The 18,538-nt window shown below is 35.5% G+C and overlaps 1 protein-coding gene across 1 annotated transcript in view; it reads left to right on the forward strand.

The window, feature by feature from the left end:
* LOC109112584 (palladin-like) overlaps positions 1-18,538 on the forward strand; it is a 50,013-nt gene that overhangs the window by 23,329 nt on the left and 8,146 nt on the right. The window contains exons 3-6 of the mRNA XM_042777670.1: positions 14,082-14,257; positions 15,415-15,482; positions 17,715-17,831; positions 18,058-18,126. Coding sequence (XP_042633604.1) covers positions 14,082-14,257; positions 15,415-15,482; positions 17,715-17,831; positions 18,058-18,126 — 430 coding nt within the window. The remainder of the gene's footprint in view (positions 1-14,081; positions 14,258-15,414; positions 15,483-17,714; positions 17,832-18,057; positions 18,127-18,538) is intronic.

The following is an 18,538-nucleotide window of genomic DNA, read 5'->3' on the forward strand; positions in this document are numbered from 1 at the left end:
TCAAACTTATGTTACATATTTGTGAACACGATGGAAAAGCACACATAAGCTATTGTTAGAGAGTGTTCTGGAAGGCTCTGAACCATTTAACAGATACAGTTCAACAGATGTCCAGACACAAAACGAGGCAAAACAAAGCCAGAAAAGTCCTCCTGCATGAGAGATGACATCAGTTGTGTCTCTGTCCTTGAATGGGTCTGTTTAACAGCCGTAAGAAGACCTCCATCAGATTTGGACCTGTATAATTTGTACATTGACTGGAGAGCATGTCAACTTTGTAGCTCATTCGTGCCTTTGGGTATACATTGATTTGTGTTTGTTGGAAGCATTAGCTATTTCAAAAGCCAAATGAAATGAATGTGAGTTTGAGGCAGATGTCAGGTGAGAGTTTTTTGTGACCATGTCTCTCTGCAGTTGATCTAGTTTTATCGCGGGTGTTTTCTTCAGCTTTTAATTTACAAACAAATGAAGTCCTTAATATTTCAAACCCCAACACACAGTACAGGTCAGGGTGAAGGATGACGTTTTGGTCCAACTGTGTGTGCAACACATTAATACAGGATGAGTGAATTGGGAGGGAACTGTAAAATACACAATGTATCTGCTATATAAACTCAAAGAGAAACACAAAGTAATCTTTTTTACCAGCTCAAAATCCAGATAAACCTTTCATCCATTTCATCTGAACTTCAGTGCTGGTCTTTGAACACAGTCTTTGTCTTTCTCAATGTTTGTGTATGTATTTCACCATCATTGACTTCTCTCAATAGATGATGGTTCTCATTAATCCTCATTAATATTTAGAGTGCAATGTTAGAGTGTTTGCTTAAGCATCTTAGTGCATCCGGACAGGACTTAAGTTTGTTTTTCACTTTGTGGTCTTTCCTTGGGGAAATATAAAGGTTGCCATGGTGATTGGAAAGCATTTTGAGATTATACTAAGATGACCTTTGTAAGACCTCTGGGAAGATGGTAAGAATTGTAATAATTTACAATATTGTTTTATTTTTAGGTGCTGTAATGTGTTGTATATGTATATATATTAGGGCTGTCAAATGATTAATCACGATTAATCACATCCAAAATAAAAGTTTTGTTTACATAATATATGTATGTGTACAGGGTATATTTATTATGTATATATAAATACACACACATAAATTATATATTTAGAAAATATTTTACATGTATATACATTTATATATTTATATTCTTATATTTTTATATTATATATAAATATATTTAATATATAACACAAACATATTCTTCACACGGATGTGTATCTTAAATATATACATGCATGTGTGTGTATTTATATATACATAATAAATATACACAGTATACACACATATATTATGTATAAACAAAACTTTTATTTTGAATGTGATTAATCGTGATTAATCATTTGACAGCCCTAATATATTATATATATATATAATATATATATATATCATATATATATATATATATATATATATATATATATATATATATATATATTATAGATTTTTATGTACTCATAAGCATCTTCACACTATCAAAGTCAACTTTAATTTTTAGTACATCACATGGCAAATGGACAAAAATGAAACACTGTTCATTTTTGGACACACTAGATTCTGTTTCTGTGCTGTCTTTGCAGTGTAAAGACAATCATTATATCACACTTTTTTGTGAGTGGATGCACAGAGGATCCAGAGCTTAATGAAAGTCAACAGAGGTTTGGTTCTCTTTGTACTTTTGGTGGCTTGGTTCACACAGAGCTTTACTGTATTTAATTTACTGTACTTTGGGGACAAAATTGTCAAAACATCTCTTAGGTATGAAAACCTGTTTCTGCCTCAGAGGAATTTTTTTTTATTTGCACAACAAAACTTACAGTATGACTATATCTTGCAATTTTGAATTTTCTCGTAACCTACAACTTTGTATCTCAACATGACTTTTCTCTTCAGGCTGTGCCTAAAAAACTGTTTTTGTGCACAAAGGTACCTCCCAATACTGATCTCGGACAAACTTCTAAGAGCAGCATAACGGTTTAATGATCTACAACAAAAAAAGAGAGATCGTTGGTGATAAACTAAAGGGAATATTAAATTACTGCAATACTTACAAACTACTACAAAACATGTGCACACAAACAATCTCCCTTTTTTTTATTTTTTATTTTTAGCTCAACTGTCATGGAAATGAACACACAGGATAGTGAGATATCACAGCCAATGAAGGATACATCTATGGTGCCTTCAAAGATCATTCAGTCTATCCCAGTAGACAGGATTTGAAGCGATCATAGGAAAGTCAACTTCATGGCACAGAAGCAGCCTCTAGTGCAGGGATCTCCAACCCTGCTCCTGGAGAGCTACCGTCCTGCAGACTTCAGTTCCAACCCTGCTCCAACACACCTGTCTGTAATTATCAAGTAGCACTGAACACCTTGATTAGCTGGTGCAGGGTGTTTGATTGGGGTTGGTGCTGAAATATGTCGGATGGTAGCTCTCCAGGAGCAGGGTTGGAGACCACTGCTCTAGTGTGTCCAAAAGTAAACTGTGTTTTATTTTCATCCATTTGCCATGTGATTTTTCAGTCCTAGTTCCATATACTGCCTGCAGAGGCAGCATTTCTCAGCTTTCTATATGAGTATCGTGAGATTTATTTCTTATTTTAAAAAGCTCAAAAGTGATTATTTATTTATTTATTTTAAATTGGCTAAATTGGCTAAATTGTCTTCCATAATTAGATGTCATCATAGGTAATAATTATTCATAAATAAAGCAAAAAAGTTTGTGTTTCCTCTATTTGTATCACGTTGTCCTGTTTCTAAAGGAATGGCTGTGAAACATAAGCACTTCCTTGGTCAGATAAATATTCACAGAGAGGGCACTGTTGAGGTGTGGGACACTGAGTGTGTACAAGCAAATCTTGCAGGAGTGTTTTTAATAAAAAAAAAAAAAAAGTAGTCATGCACAACACACATTTTAATGCTAGACTTCTTTCAAACTATAAAGGTGGGTGTGGATGTGTTTTTTGCATCATTCTGTGTGCTGGTTTACAAATACCTTGATCCACAGATATGAGTATGTGTCTCTTGTTTTGGTGTGTGTGTGTGTGTGTGTGTGTGTGTGTGTGTGTGTGTGTGTGTGTGTGTGTGTGTTTTCTGGGGTGTGTGTACTTTCTAAGCTCTATGCAACAAGATCTATAAAGACCCCACCCAAATGTTCCACCTGTTTATGGACTGAAACACTGAGAGTTACTAACTTTCCATGAAGGTCTGCGAAATGTTACAATCTCAATATGCCACAACACGTTTAATCCTCACCCCAAATAAAGGATTAGCTGTACTGTATACAACACAATTGTGTTATTGTGCAAATATTACATGCCTCTGCCAGTTCCAAAATGTTATCAGTGATAAGATGGCCTGCTTGCATCTGTATCTTGTCTCTCACTGTCCCAGAATGCATAGATGAAACAGGTGAGAGCCATCTGTTTGAATGAGACCAGGTGCTGTTAGCTGTTTTTTTTTTTTTTTTAAACTCAGTGCTGCGTGGGCTCTTCTAAGGTACTATTTCTGTCCGGGTCTGAAGATTATTGAAATGCTGAATAGGTCCCATGCAACTAAATGACACAGTAGTATATAAACATTTGCAAGGTTTTTTTTATTTTTTATGTTTGTTTGTTTTGTTTTGTATATTTTTTTAAGATTCAGGAAATCTAATACCTGAATAAATTGTTCAGCATTTGATTAATTATAATATTAATAATTAAAAAAATTTAACATGACAACATTATTGTAATACAACATTTCTAACTGAGCCTATGCACTGTTTGCAGAGCAGAAACAATCGTTGCAACCTGTTTCATTGTGTTAATGTGTCAATGAGAGAGTGTTGGTAAGGTACCCGCTGGACTGTGACCTGGACAGGCTGGCATGGGCAACAGCAGAGCTGAAGCAGCTAGAAACTGTTTTTTCTGTGTTTGCCTATTGTGTGAGCTTCATAGAGTTCTAGAATAATACCCAGAATACTCTGGGCCTTGCGTATATTCTGACAATAAGACCAACTTAGATGGCATCTTGGGGTCAGTAGGATATTTTAATGCTATTTAAATACATTTTAAAATGTAATTTATTCCTATGTTGGCAAAGTTGAATTTTCAGCATCATTACTCCAGTCTTCAGTGTCACATGATCCTTCAGAAATCATTCTCATATTTTGATTTGATGCTGAAGAAACATTTCTTATCAATGTTGAAAACAGTTGTGCTGTTCCAATTTTTTACTTTTTTTCAGGATTCTTTTACAGGATGCATCGAAAGTTCAAAAGAACTGCATTTATTTATAAAATGACTTTTTTTGTAACGTTATAAATGTCTTTATTACAACTTTTGATAAATTGAATGCATCCTTGCTGAATAAAAGTATTAATTTTCTTTATAATAAACATAAAAACATAAAAAATAAACATAGATTACAAAGTTATTCTGGGTGATATAAATAAAGCTGAAGATAAAGCTAAGAGGCTTTTTATAAACAATAAAAGAAAAATCATGACCTCAATTTGAGACTTATGACCTACATTTTTCAATTTTATCATGTTTTTTTTTTTGCTTTATTGTTAAGGATGTGAATGAGAACTCATGATGAGTCAATTAAATTATGTTCCAAAATGATTGACATGCAATTAATGGCAAGAGCAAACATGTCAAATATAAGCAGCAGAGAATAGCAGGAAAATAATCTGTATCTTAGTCTATTTGAAATATGCTGTTTTCATGTACACAGGAATATCCAAAAGCTGTGAAGAATCAAAAGATCAGTTTTTGGAATAAAGTCTTCATTTTTAATTGCAAAAATGATGTGCATGTAACACATCATCGCCGTATGCTCTTTGTTATGCTGTAGATCAGTGGCATTTAAATGTGGTCAGTGAGACCAACCATACTGTTCCTTTAAGAGATGTCCTCCATTAACCCCTGAAAAGCTGTATACTCAAATTTGAGTTGTTTCTTAATTTCTAAGAAATCTTGAATTCAATTCAAGACCAATTCAAATGGCAGACCGAAGTCAAATAGTTCCTGTGACATGGGTATCTCAAAGGGATACTCCACCCCAAAATGAAAATTTTGTCATTTATCACTTACCCCCATGTTGATCCAAATCTGTAAATGCTTTGTTCATCTTCAGAACTCAGTTTAAGATATTTTGGATGAAAACCGGGAGGATTGTGACTGTCCCATAGACTGCCAAGTAAGTTACACTGTCAAGGTCCAGGAAAGTATGAAAAGCATTTTCAGAATAGTCCACCTGCCATCAGTGGTTCAACCGTAACGTTATTAAGTGACGAGAATACTTTTTGTATGCGAATAAAACAAAAATAATGACTTTATTCAACAATTCGTCTCCTCTGTCTCTCTCCACATCAGCGTAGTGCCATTGTGGAGATTATGAGCTGAACGCTGGCAGCGTACACTCTTCTGTGTCAGCCACTCAGCTGCGCCACAAGGATACGTTTTTCTACATGTATTTATGCTTTGATTAAGATGGGATCCTTGTGGCGTGGCTGACACAGAAGAGCGTACGCTGCCTGCGTTTTATTCGCGTACAAAAAGTATTCTTTTCGCTTCATAAAATTCAGATTGAATCACTGATGGCAGATGGACTATTCTGACAATGCTTTTCATACTTTCCTGGACCATGACACTGTTACTTACTTGGTGACAATATGGGACAGTCTCAAGCCTCCCGGTTTTCATCCAAAATATCTTAAATTGTGTTCTGAAGACGAACGACGGTTTCACGGGTTTGGAACGGCATGGGGGTAAGTGATTAGGTGACAAAATTTTCATTTTGGGGTGGAGTATTCCTTTAATTTGAGGAGATGCAGGGTGAAACCGACATTAGAGATTGAAGTGATTTGCAAAAGAGAGAATGAATAAGAGAAAAATTATGAAAAATAATGAATGAATGGAATGCCATTGAATCTTTATTCCCAGTTACAGCGTCTTTCTCTCTCTCCTCATGTACTCTTGTATTACAGCCTCCTGTTCCCTCCCTCTCTCTCTTTTTCTTCAGCTGTATGTGTGTGTTTCAGTCACAGCTCTACCCACAGTGGCAGAGAGTGTGTACGTGTGTGAGTGATTGAAGGAGCTCTCAGGCTTGTGAAGGCGTTCAAAGGGAGTGTGTGAGCATTTCGTACAGACAAAAACTTCATGTTTAATTGGTATTTTTGGATATACTTTAAGAAGCAAGTGAAGCATAGAGCTCAGGTAAGTTCAACTGAACTTTGAACTCTGAAAAGTTGCTTTACAGATATTAGTTATCCTTTACCTACCTCTGCTTCCATCAGCTTAAAAAACTGCTAGATTTTAGTATCAATTCTGTCAAAAGTTTTGAATTTCATTTCATCCTTAAATTAATTACTAAGCATTTATATTTGATATTTAACATTTTGTAAACAAATTATAAATCGGTTTATCTGATATTCTAAATGATTGCCTTTTGTATGGTTTTTATCTAAGACTGTTTTAGTTATTGACTGTCACATTTATCAGTGAAAATAAAGGTGATTTGTCAAGTTCTCTCTAAACTAAATGTGTTAATAAATGCAATATTATGTGTTGAGCAATGCAATAAATTATTTTGTACTATATGGTCTTACTAGATCTTGATGCAGCAGTTTGTTTGTTTTTTCTTAATTTCTGTCTCTACATTCATATTTTGTGTTATTATTTTTATTATGTTTCTTATTTGTTTTTGCAACTGTAATATGTGTTGTTTTTTCTGTTTATTATTTTACTTGTGAGTGTGTTGAGTTTTTGTCAGACACAGGCTGGTAAATGTCATGGTGTGTGTGTGTGTGTGTGTGTGTTTACAAGTACTTCATAATTCAGCTGCTGCAGATGCATCTATCAGTATTTCTATTTGGGGCATCTCCTGTGGTCTTCTCTCCATTCCTATCTTCTTCCCTGTATTCCCTTCTTGGCCTCTGACCTTTAGCATCTGACCTGTGATGTCAATTGTAACCAGATGCAAAATGACACTCAGAGACTTCAGCAATTGTCATGAACTCGGCTTACACACATGCATACTATAATTTATCTTTACTTTCATTGTAATCTTTGCTCTTCCACAGCATCAGACATGCATGTGACCCCCAACCCGCCCCCACCCTTTCAGTCTCCCAAAGCTGGTCAGTGTTTAATTATGGCTCCAGACATTGTTTCCTGTGTTTCTGAGGTGTTGTCTGGACAGATGTCAGTGACATGAAGCATATTCTTTCAAAACACCTCCAACAGATTCAACAGATCTGGTTGAATTTCAGGTCTGTTGATATGCCAAGTTTAGGGGAAGCCAAATCGGATTATTTCAGGCCTTCATGCATGAAAAGAGAGCAAGTGAAAAAACAGAAAGAGGAAAAAGAAAAGTGGATTTACCCAGAACAATTCAAAAGATGAAGTGCATATGGGGCATATTATACAGAAAGAGATCGTCAAGTCACCTTTATTTATATAGCGCTTTAAACAAAAAAGATTGCGTCAAAGCAACTGAACAACATTAATTAGGAAAACAGTGCATCAATAATAAAAAAACAAACAAACAAAAAAAAAAACAATAGAATCAAAAGATCAATAGAATTTATATATATATATATATATATATATATATATATATATATATTCAATAGAATTCATATATATATAGAAATGTGTGTGTGTGTGTGTGTTTGTAAATTCAATTGATCTCTTTCTGTATAATTCAAGTTTCTAAATTTATAATTTCATATTATTAATCATAATATTATTAATTGCAATTGTAATTTCTGTATAAATGCATTTTCTCCGCCTCTGTAGATCCCTTCTGCTCTGTAAATGAGGCTATAAATATATTTTTATAGATCAAACCAGTTTCTTTTTCAAAAAACATCTTCTATTTTTGAGAATAAATACATATTTTTTTATATTTCTATTTTCATCCATCATTTCATGTTTCTATAGTCATAATTTCATATTTAAAACATCATAAACTTTATGACATGATTTCTGTAATTGTAATTTCTGTATAAATGTCTTTATGTCACTATACTTCTGCACTGTCTATGCTGCTATAAATGTATTTTTGTAGAGGAAAACAAATGTTTCTTGTCAGAAAGCTCCTACTTTTCAGAATAAATCCAATACTGGTTTCCTTGAAAGCCTCAGTAGTGTTTAGCGCTGACCATCAAACTCTTTCATGCTCTGTACTCTTGGGTTTTTTACTTGTTTGACTCCTGCCAGAAGATCAATATGCCCCGGTTTTGAAGGTGGCTTATAATTATCCATGGAAGCAGTGAGTGGCGTTTTCTTATTTCTATTCAGTCCCTTGTGTTTCTCTATGCCTGTGATCACTTCCAGTAGTGCACACACAAGGACAATTTCCATTTCCATTTATCTGATTGTTGTTTGCATGATCGTGAAAGTGTGAGAATGGAGAAGTGTGACTTTTTCTTGTGAGAATAAGGGAGTGAATGAAGGCATATCCACACACACATACTCTGTGACTTGTTGTTATTTGCTGTTGTAGATGGAAAGTTTAAATAGGGAGGCTGTGTAACACTGGCCACATCATGGCCAAACCACAAAAAAGAGGCAGAGAAAGAGTTTGTACCAGTCCCTCTCTTCCTCTCTCACAGACACACACAGTGTTTGGCTGTGATGGACACTAATGAATTGGTTTATATGGTTCAGTAATTACCCATAATGATTGTTCATTAGGTCTGGTTTGTGGATATGACCGACGTGTTACCGTGGCAACACTATAGCAAAACTTGCCATACATTCTATTCCCAATACTTCCACCACCCATAATGTTTTGTGAATGTATATAATTGTGGATGCTTGATGAGACAAATGTACGGTATATCAATAAATGAATAAACTTATACTGAGCTCAATAATAATAATAATAATAATAATAATAATAAAAATAGATAGATAATTGGTTGGTAGTTTGATAGATAGATAGATAGATAGATTGTTTTTTGGTTTATTTATTAGATTAATATATTATGAACAGTTTCGGACCATTTCCTCTTTGCAACTGGTTGATACAGGCTCTTCTAGTGATTGAAACTAACAGGATTTCTCACTTGCATCCACATACCAAAATGACAAACTCCACCACTGCCTGTAAGCCTTTAAACCCAATCCACCCACATCTAATTAGCGTAAAGCGTGCAGTAGAACTCCAGTGGAAAACTAAACTAGGATCCTAAACAGGGATGTCTTGTGTAACACGTTCTGGTGTTTATGGCAAACACATTGCTTGTTTAGTTTCATTTCCGTGACAAGCTGCGTTTTAGCCTGTGGATAGTTTTTCTGAAACGGTTCCTCAGTTATTTAATGGTTTATTGTGATAGTCTGTTTCGTAACAGATGATGGCATCAGAACTAAGCTGGTCTGACTGCTTCAGTGGGTCTTTTCACCTTCTGAGACACGTGTTTGAATTAAAAAACAGCTAGATGCAGCACACCAAGGTCTCGAGACACGCCATCCTAAACGTAGCACGAGATGCTGAAAAGACAGTCAGCTGTTCTCCATTAAAAAGGTTAAATAAATATGGCACATTTGTCATTCCTTTTGCTCTTTCCATGGGACAATGGGGAGAATTCCCTATAGGGCACTGAGGCTGACTGCTCATGAGCTGGTTCTCCAGTCTGTTTGTGAGTTGTGGTCGGAGATGTAGACAGACACAATGAAGTAGTCATGAAGAAATGCAGAAATGCCTTTATTTCAGAACATATGTGGGTGACAAGAGTCCATAAGAGATGGAATTGGGTGATTTTTAGGCAGGTTTAGCATCCATGCAGAAGGCACTAAAGTCAGTCTTTGTCTCAAAGTTTAGATTTGTTTCCGTTCATTGTAAAAAAGAAAAAAGGATTTATTTTACTAAGTAAATGTTAAAATGTTGAGTTGTCGTGACTGCATATTTTTCTTAAGCGTAAGGCTATATATTTTATACTTTATATTTAGAACTATATTGATGAATTCTTATTATTTAAATGCTTATATTATTTATAATTTCATATTTTTAATCAACACATGTTTTCATAGACTTTCATAGCAAAGATTTTCATGACAAAGATTCAGAGCGATGAGCTTGGTAAAAATCAACGCGTTTCAGAAGGTGGGGCATAGAGGAGAAACATCAATGTACAGTATGTGGAAAATAATGTGTTTTTTTAACCTTAAACCGCAGAAACACATTTCATTACACCAAATACACAAAGTAATGTTCTTTTTAGCAGCATCATATGACCCCTTTAAGCAGCGCAACCATAATAATTATTCTATCCCAGTCCATTCTGGAAAAAAAGAGAATGGGACTGAACCCCAAAATCTTTTTATCAGTGTAGGCCAATGCATGTTGTTTCAAAAGCTGCATAGAGATACATTAGTTGCCAGTTTGCAGTTTAGTGAACACACATGTTCAGTATATTGTATGTATAGTGGCGCGTTTGGTCCTGATGGCAATATGTGCTGTGGGTTTGAGTTGTAAGGCAGTTCATCAAAAGTGTTTCATAGCCAGCCGCGGTTCTTGAAATATGCTCACAAAGTGGTAACTCGAGAAAAGAGAGGAGAGAATTAATAATGAAGACAAATGAGGGAATAGCTGTAGACTGTGTGAAGAAGGGGTGAAGACGACAGATGCCCTTAATGCCAGATCTGGGATTAATTTAGCTGTAGTTGCGGTAAATCACACAAGCGCTTTTGCCTTCACACAGGATCTGAAACACATGGATATGATGCTTTAGTCGAGCAATTAGAAGCTTCTCCATCTGAATGTGATCAAGCAGACTGATTTCACCACATAACAAACACAACATGTCTGCCTGTCTCTGTGATTTATGTGACAAATTCCAGCTGCTGGACATACATGACCTGAGCCTCTGTTCACTCTCGTGTTCTTTTTAAATATGGGACGCACTCATTAACCTTTATTCATTCAGCAACTTTCATTTAAGTTAGCAACTTACAAAAAACACAAGCAATTTACCTTAAAATAATACGCATAAAAAACTGTTGCCAGTAAAATAGAAATTCACCTTTACTATCCTTGTACCTTGATTATAATTATTATAAAGTTTGCTGAAAACTATAGCCGTTAGACATACTTTCTAGACAACATGTAATTCCCAGCCTTAGACATGTTCTTGTGCAATCGAATTTTTTGCTGAAAACTATTGATTTTTTTGATGCTTTGTTGAATAAGTGTCACACCTGTCCTGGCACCGTAAAATCAGTCATAACTCTCCCTCTCTAGATAAATGAGCGTTTAGGCCTGCATGAGCTTGTATAGAGGTGGAGAGACAGAAAGATAGATAAATGAGCGTTTTAGGCTTGCACGAGCTTGTATAGAGGTGGAGAGACAGAATTAGGTTTGTATGTGTTTGTATATAGGTGGAGAGACAGAATTATGTCTTTTACCTTTAGGTTCTTATTAATTTTATTTGAATGAATGAGTTATATTTTGTTTGTTTACTTACTTGATTGGGTTGTTTGTTTTTTCTTTGTGTGTTTACTGGTCAAAGAGGATGAGTGATGGATTAGGTGCTGTTGTCCGAGCCATGAATGGCAGAAGGGTGCGAAATGGAGCCGCCAAACCTTGGAATGTCTTGGAATCTTTCCAGGATTCACAAAGGTGTTCTAAAGTGACTCTAACAGTTTCAAACATTTACAAAAACACACAGCAGAGACATTTCAGTTGTAATGTTACAGAGATCCTTCACTTTTATAGCCTTGGAGAAATAATCAATGTTTAGGCATCTGATTTCAAATGGAGCGACCAAAAAGAAGCAGATCTGAACCAGATTCACCCAAAAATGAATATTCTGGTACAATTTACTCACCCTCATGTCATTCCCATAGGACTGTGGTTAATCTTTGAAACTCAAAACACATCCTGAGAGGTTTCTGTCCCTCCATTGAAAGTCCAGTTACCAAAACAGTCTGGATTTTAAAAGATCCAAACCAGCTATAAAGGTGCTGTAAAATTAACCAATATGAATTAAGAAGATTAATCCAAATTTTCTTAAGATATATGAGGTTTGTTCTAGTGTGTGATGCACGCATGTGCTTCTGTTATTGCCATACAGTATATGTTGAGCTGTTTAGATGTCAAAAAAAGGCCTAAATTAAATCTGGTCATCATATAAACGACCATATCTCTTCACAAGAAGATATTATATATGGATACATTTTAACGGTGTCTTTATAACCTCTTTGGAATTTTAAGTTGTTATTAAAATATCTTTATTTGTGTTTCAAAGATTAACCAAAGTCTTTGGAACAACATGAGGGTGAAGGTGAATTTTCATTTTTGGGTGAACTATGCCTTTAATTGCCAAAGGAACTTATTTTGGTAATGAGAATGATGCAGAAAATGGATAAAGCCTCCGACAGCCGGGATGGAATGAAACGAACACAGCAGGCTCAGGAATGTTGGGATTCTTTATAGAAGTCTTAATGATCTCCCAGAGTATTTTAAGATCTGGAGACGAGCTGAATGAACAGCTGTGTGCCTAAAACAGAACTCATTCCAGACAACTTCAGACACATTTTAAAGTGTGTGTGTGTGTGTGACTGTGCGGGTATATGAATGGATGAAAGTGGTCTGGGACACTTGGAGTACAAAGAAAACTTGAATGAATCTCACAGTATGATGTATTATTGGGGAGGGTTTAGCGTCGCTGTGACCCAGACTGTGTGTTCATGTGTGTGTGTCTGTGTTTCCCATAAAAAACACTCACAGGTGCTTGAGACAGGTATACTAGTTTTCATATTCATGCCTCAGGGGGATTAGAACACCGACTGACATCTCAAATAACTGATTTATAGAAACTGCATTTGATGTGTGTGTGGTGAGTAAAGATCCTTCCCTGCAGACTTATGATTCCCAGACCTGTGTGTCACAATGAAGTGTGGTGTCCCCACTTTAGGTGTGTGTTTGATGTGTCATATTCCAGCTGTGCACACACACCAATCTAAACATTCCTTCTCGTCTGAGAATCGCTTAATGTCATGACTAAGCAACAAAACCTGTCAGAGACACACTGATTTACTTTTCTGTGTTCCACTAGTTTAGAGATTCTGCTCAATGTTTTACATTAATTGTCAGGACCTTGCTTGGACAGGACTATTTATTTTGAAAAGCACAGATTAGATGTTCAAAATGGAAATATGTATAGTAATATTTGTTTATTTTATATTTGTTTATTTTCAACATTACAGTACACCATAGTTACATAAACCTGATTCTGCCACAGAATAAAAATATATAAAGTAATTGAGACTTTTTATTTCACAATTCTGGCTTTTTTCTCAGTTCTGAGGAAAAAAAAATCTGATTTGTGAGATATATTTTTTTCTGATATTGATCCCTCCCTCAATTCCGAGTTTAAATTTCACAAATCTCGTAATTCTGACTTTGTTTCACAGAACTGCAGGTTTAAACCTTGAAACTTTGACTTTTTTCTCAGACTTTATTCTGCATACTTCACCTTAAAATCACACACACAAGTGCTTTACAGCTTGACTGCCAGCACAGTATTTAAGCTTTGATGAAACTCTTTTTTTTATTGAAAAAGTAAGTGGTGGGAAACATTAATGCAATGTTGATAAGCTGGGAAATATCACTCTAATGAGGGAAATCTGCTCTCAGTTTCTTTAGAGTTGACTCACCCTTATATGAGAATTTTGGTGGGGAGTTTGAAACACACACAAAGAGACTGTAAGAGAAAACTGATTGCAGCCAACTTAGTGACCAGTGGTTTTACAGTAAACTGGACCTCGGTCCTTCATTTACATTTATTTTGCCTCTTTCTCACACATACTGTACATCACGGTTAGTACTGCTACAGATTTGAGAGTCTTTGTGATTAATAGGTTAATAGTTTCCCCTTGCATTATTTGTGAGATAAATCAATGCATATTTGTATGTTTTAATTACATCAAATTTAATTGAACAATATTTTAGCTAACAATATTTTAATATAATTGGGCACTCCCTTTGATTGACATGCTGTCCTCTCTGTTCCATTGGACAGGTGGTTTTGTGAGGGGCGGGAGCTGCACCACTGCCCTGATATCCAGATCTGTCGTAATGGTGACTTGCACACTCTGGTGATTACTGAAGCATTTGAAGACGACACCGGCAGGTACACCTGCGTAGCTTCCAACGCACTGGGAGCAGACAACACCTCTGCAGAAGTCTATATAGAAGGTGAGGTCATATTTAAATCATTATTTTTCTCAAAGTAATAAAATATCATCATCCTTTATACAAGATAATACATTATCTATACAAGTATTTTCTTTCTGTTTTATGTTTTAAGCATAAGTCTAATAAAATCTAGTGGCAAATGGATAAACGTTTAGAAATAGAAAAATAATGTGTATGATAATGTATAAATATGAAAAATTTATATTTAGCAATGCTCTGCAAAACAATTCAAGTGGAACATAATTACTACCACAAAATAATTACATTATACTAATTAGACAATGTTTAATAGAATTAAGGTGCAGTCACATTATTGAAATTTCAGCTAAATTTCATGGACACTCTCTGTAAAGCTGCTTTATCCTCAAACTATGAGGTGAAGGATCCGTGCATGTTCTTCCTCACTTAACCTTTGACCTCAGCTGACTGCTTAACTGCTATGCATTATCTAATAGCTCCTAATTTACCCAGTGCCATAAAAGTTTCTGTTGCCTAACCTGAAGCACGTGGCAGGTTGTTTGGGTATGAAGTGACCTTAAATAATAGCCAAAGCCGTAAGACTGCTTGTCTTTGAAGGCCAATAATCCATCAAGAATTTACAGCTCAAACAGAGATCACTTTCAAACCAAGCAGATTTCTGTTGGCCAGCGCAGAGCGAAATCTGCACAGTGAATTCTTTCACCTTTACATAAAACTCCTGATCACATGGATTACTATTAAAAATGACTGGATTTCCTCCATGCAGTTTTGCTGAGCAAAGGTAAATGTGACTGCACCTTAGTAGCACCTGATAGCTATCTTTACAAAACACAATAATATTGTTTATCATCAGTGCATGATGCAGATTTGTTGTCTGCCACTTGCTTGCTTTTTAAAGAATGATGGATTCTGATTGTCTGTCATTGTTTTTATCATTCATAAGCTGTAAGTGATGAACTATCATTCCTCTGTGTTGTTATTGTTAAAGTTGTGGTGTCAACTTCCCTATTCTCATATTAGTATGATTGTTAAAACTTTATAGTTATCATTATAGTTATCTCTCTTGGAGTGAACAAGCCTTTAAACAGTAAAAGGAAGGCAACATGCAGTCTAAAACGTTTTAACCAGGAGTTAATGTTTTTCTCTTCCATTTTCTCATTATGTTTCTCATTGTAAAGGCGCTTCTTCCTCAGACTCAGAAGGTGAAGGATCCGTGTCGAAGTCTAGGTCCGGAGCCATGCCACAGTATGTGTGTTTCAGCATGTTGTACCTTACAGGACCTTTAACCCTTTGACCTCAGAACTCAGCTTAACTGGCCCTGACTATATATTATCTAATAGCTCATAATTTACCCTCTGCCATGGAAGTTTGTATTACTCCTCCTGAAGAACATGGCAGATTGTATGATGTGACCTTAAAGAATAGCCAAATCTGTTAGACTGCTTGTCTTTGAAGGGCAATAATCAATCAAGAATTTAGGAATCGTGTTGTCTAATCTTCTTACTTTGTGTGTTCGCGTGAACTCTCTTCAGTTACCTCTGATTCCTTCAGTCATCCGCTTATTTCTCTTTCTGTCATCTCTTGCCTTTACTAACCTATCATTCTTTCCTTACTGTTTACACAAATTATTAAGCGTTTGGCTCTGGTTTCCAGTGACATCATCGCACCAATTTGGGATTACGCTTTCAAAAGTCATTTATAAGGTGCAAACTGCATAGTGAAAATTCAGACAGTGTGGAGTGCATATTACTTCACTCTGTGTGTGTGTGTGTGTAAATTGGTGCATGTTAGAGAGCAATTACCCCACACAGAGATGACTTGGGGCCAGATTTACTAAACAGGCCAAATTAGCCTGAGAGCGCAATTCAAAAACGCACTAATGAGAGTGGAAATTTCTGATTTACTGACGATGCGCATATTAAAGAACACGGATGCAGCCAGATAATTTCCATAATGACAAACACAATCTACCAAGAGCAGCACAAATTAATACATGCTTTTTTGTGGGTGTTAAATAATAGCACAAATACCAGCAATTTGATGAGCGCAGACGTTAGTAAATCATGTTGCATGATTCATTTTAATACACCCCTCCTATAAATTTTGCTTCTGAAAGGGAAACTCCTACAAATGCATATTCAATAAGGTCAGGCGCAAAAATTACTGTTCACACCTTTTCAGCACTAATTCTTTACTGCGCGTCTAGTAAATGCTGACAGTACTATTTTAATGCCGAAAGACGATTTGCAAGCTGTTAGTAAGTCTGGCCCCTAATGTTTTAAAAGTCAGACAAACACTGTTAAGACTTTAAATAAACTTGTATTGGCCATTAGAGGTGGATATACATTTGATATACACTGTAACGTTTTTTAATATGCTCAAATAGGATATCACTCTCACTTTCAGTCTGGCAAAGATCTGCCCATGGGCATCAGAAACATACTGTACATAGGCATCTTTTTCACTAACACTATTGTTTTTAGTATTATTGAGATACTATTATAGTTTTTAATTCATATTTTGAATGTTTTTATTTTTATATTTTCAATTTTAATTTTAGTTAAAACTAGTAATTTTGTTGTTTTGTCTTTTTTTTTTTGTTTATTTTTTTTTTTTTTTTTTTTTTTTATTTGTTTTTTTTTTTTTTATTTTTTTTTTTCTCAAGTTAAACTAAACAATATATTTAATCTAAAAAAAGATAAATGTTGCCTTGGCAACTACTTGAAATAAAATGTTCAAGTTTTTTTCTATTTTATTTTATTTCAGTTAAAATTTATTTAATTTACTTATAAGTAACCAAAATGCTTTTATGGTTTTAGTTTTATCTTCTGAACCCACAATCCAAAGACATGCAGCATAGGTGAAATGAACACTGCATTGTCTGTGTGTGAGCCCTGAGATGGATCGGCCATTCGTTCAGGATGACCTGAGATGCCTGTGGCCAAAAATGCTGAAATAGGCTCCAGCCTCCAGTGACCCAGCAGAGGATAAAGCAGTTTGGAAATGGATGGATGGATGGATGGATAGATAGATGGGTTTTAGTAGTTTTAGTGAAATATAATAACCCTGACCAGCACTGAAACTAATTTTGACCACTGATTTATTCTGAGGCAAAATATAACCCAGCTGTTTCTGTATTTTTGCCCGGTTTGTTATATGTGACCTTAAACTGGGTCACATATAATAAAAATGTAACTTCACTTGAAGAAATTTTAATGGACTGTGACAAAGCAAAAGATTGATTCACTTGTCATTGCTTGAAAAAATGTTTTCAACTTTCAGCCAGGATGACTCAAAATACCCATTTCTTTCACAAGGTCTATTTCTTGGTTCAAATGCACATGAATATTGCAAGATGTGAGAAGTGTTCTTTACTTTATATCTAAATGTTTTTTTGAAGGATGACTTTGTAGTGTTGATGATTTGTTCTCTCAGATCTGAATGAGGTTTGTTTTAGTGTTACTTATATTTTCTCTAAGCACAAAAGAAAACCAGCTCAGTTTCCTTGATGATACACACATCATCGCCAAAGAGCCCAGAGGCCCAACCACATCGCTCCACACTGGTCCAGCCGCTTTCTTCTACACCACAAAGAGTAAGAAATACACACGCAGATTATACCTCCTATTTTGGCACTGAAACTGTATACTATAGAGTGCTTCAGAAATGAGTCCTAAAACCTAGAAAAAAGTTAGTAATAAGTTATCTACTACAATGTCTGAAAGACTCATCAGGAATGACAACAGCAGATGGACTTTCATACTCTCTGGAAAGATCCATTATAAGCACACTTATTGTCTCTCTTTCTCCCTCTCTGTCAGGTCCAGAGTCCAGTTTCTTCACTCTATGCTGGTGATGCTCCTGTTAAAGCACCCCCTACCTTTACTAAGGTAATGACACATCCACACACACACACACACACACACACACACACACACACACACGTGCGCACACACACACAGAGGTTCAGAGTTCAATGCCAAATGCTATGTTTGCTTAGTGTGCTAAATCATTTTCCATCTCCCTAAAGAAAAAAGTTTTTTAACCCCTCCCCCATTATCCCACTCCATCTTTCTTCTGAGAGACTTTAATCTTCCTAATGAGACGATGTGCCTTTTTATAATAGATGGTTTCGTGTCATCATCATAGACCTGAACAAACAAGCACACAAATGAAATGGCTGGATTGTAAAGACATACTTCTTTACTTGAACTTTAAATAAACCTATAACACGTCACGTGTAACCACAAGCATGCTACGCACACTTACACAAAGCTTCAAAGAGAACGAACACAGAATACA

Source organism: Cyprinus carpio, chromosome A20 (assembly GCF_018340385.1).
Source record: "Cyprinus carpio isolate SPL01 chromosome A20, ASM1834038v1, whole genome shotgun sequence".
NCBI classification, from domain to species: domain Eukaryota; kingdom Metazoa; phylum Chordata; class Actinopteri; order Cypriniformes; family Cyprinidae; genus Cyprinus; species Cyprinus carpio.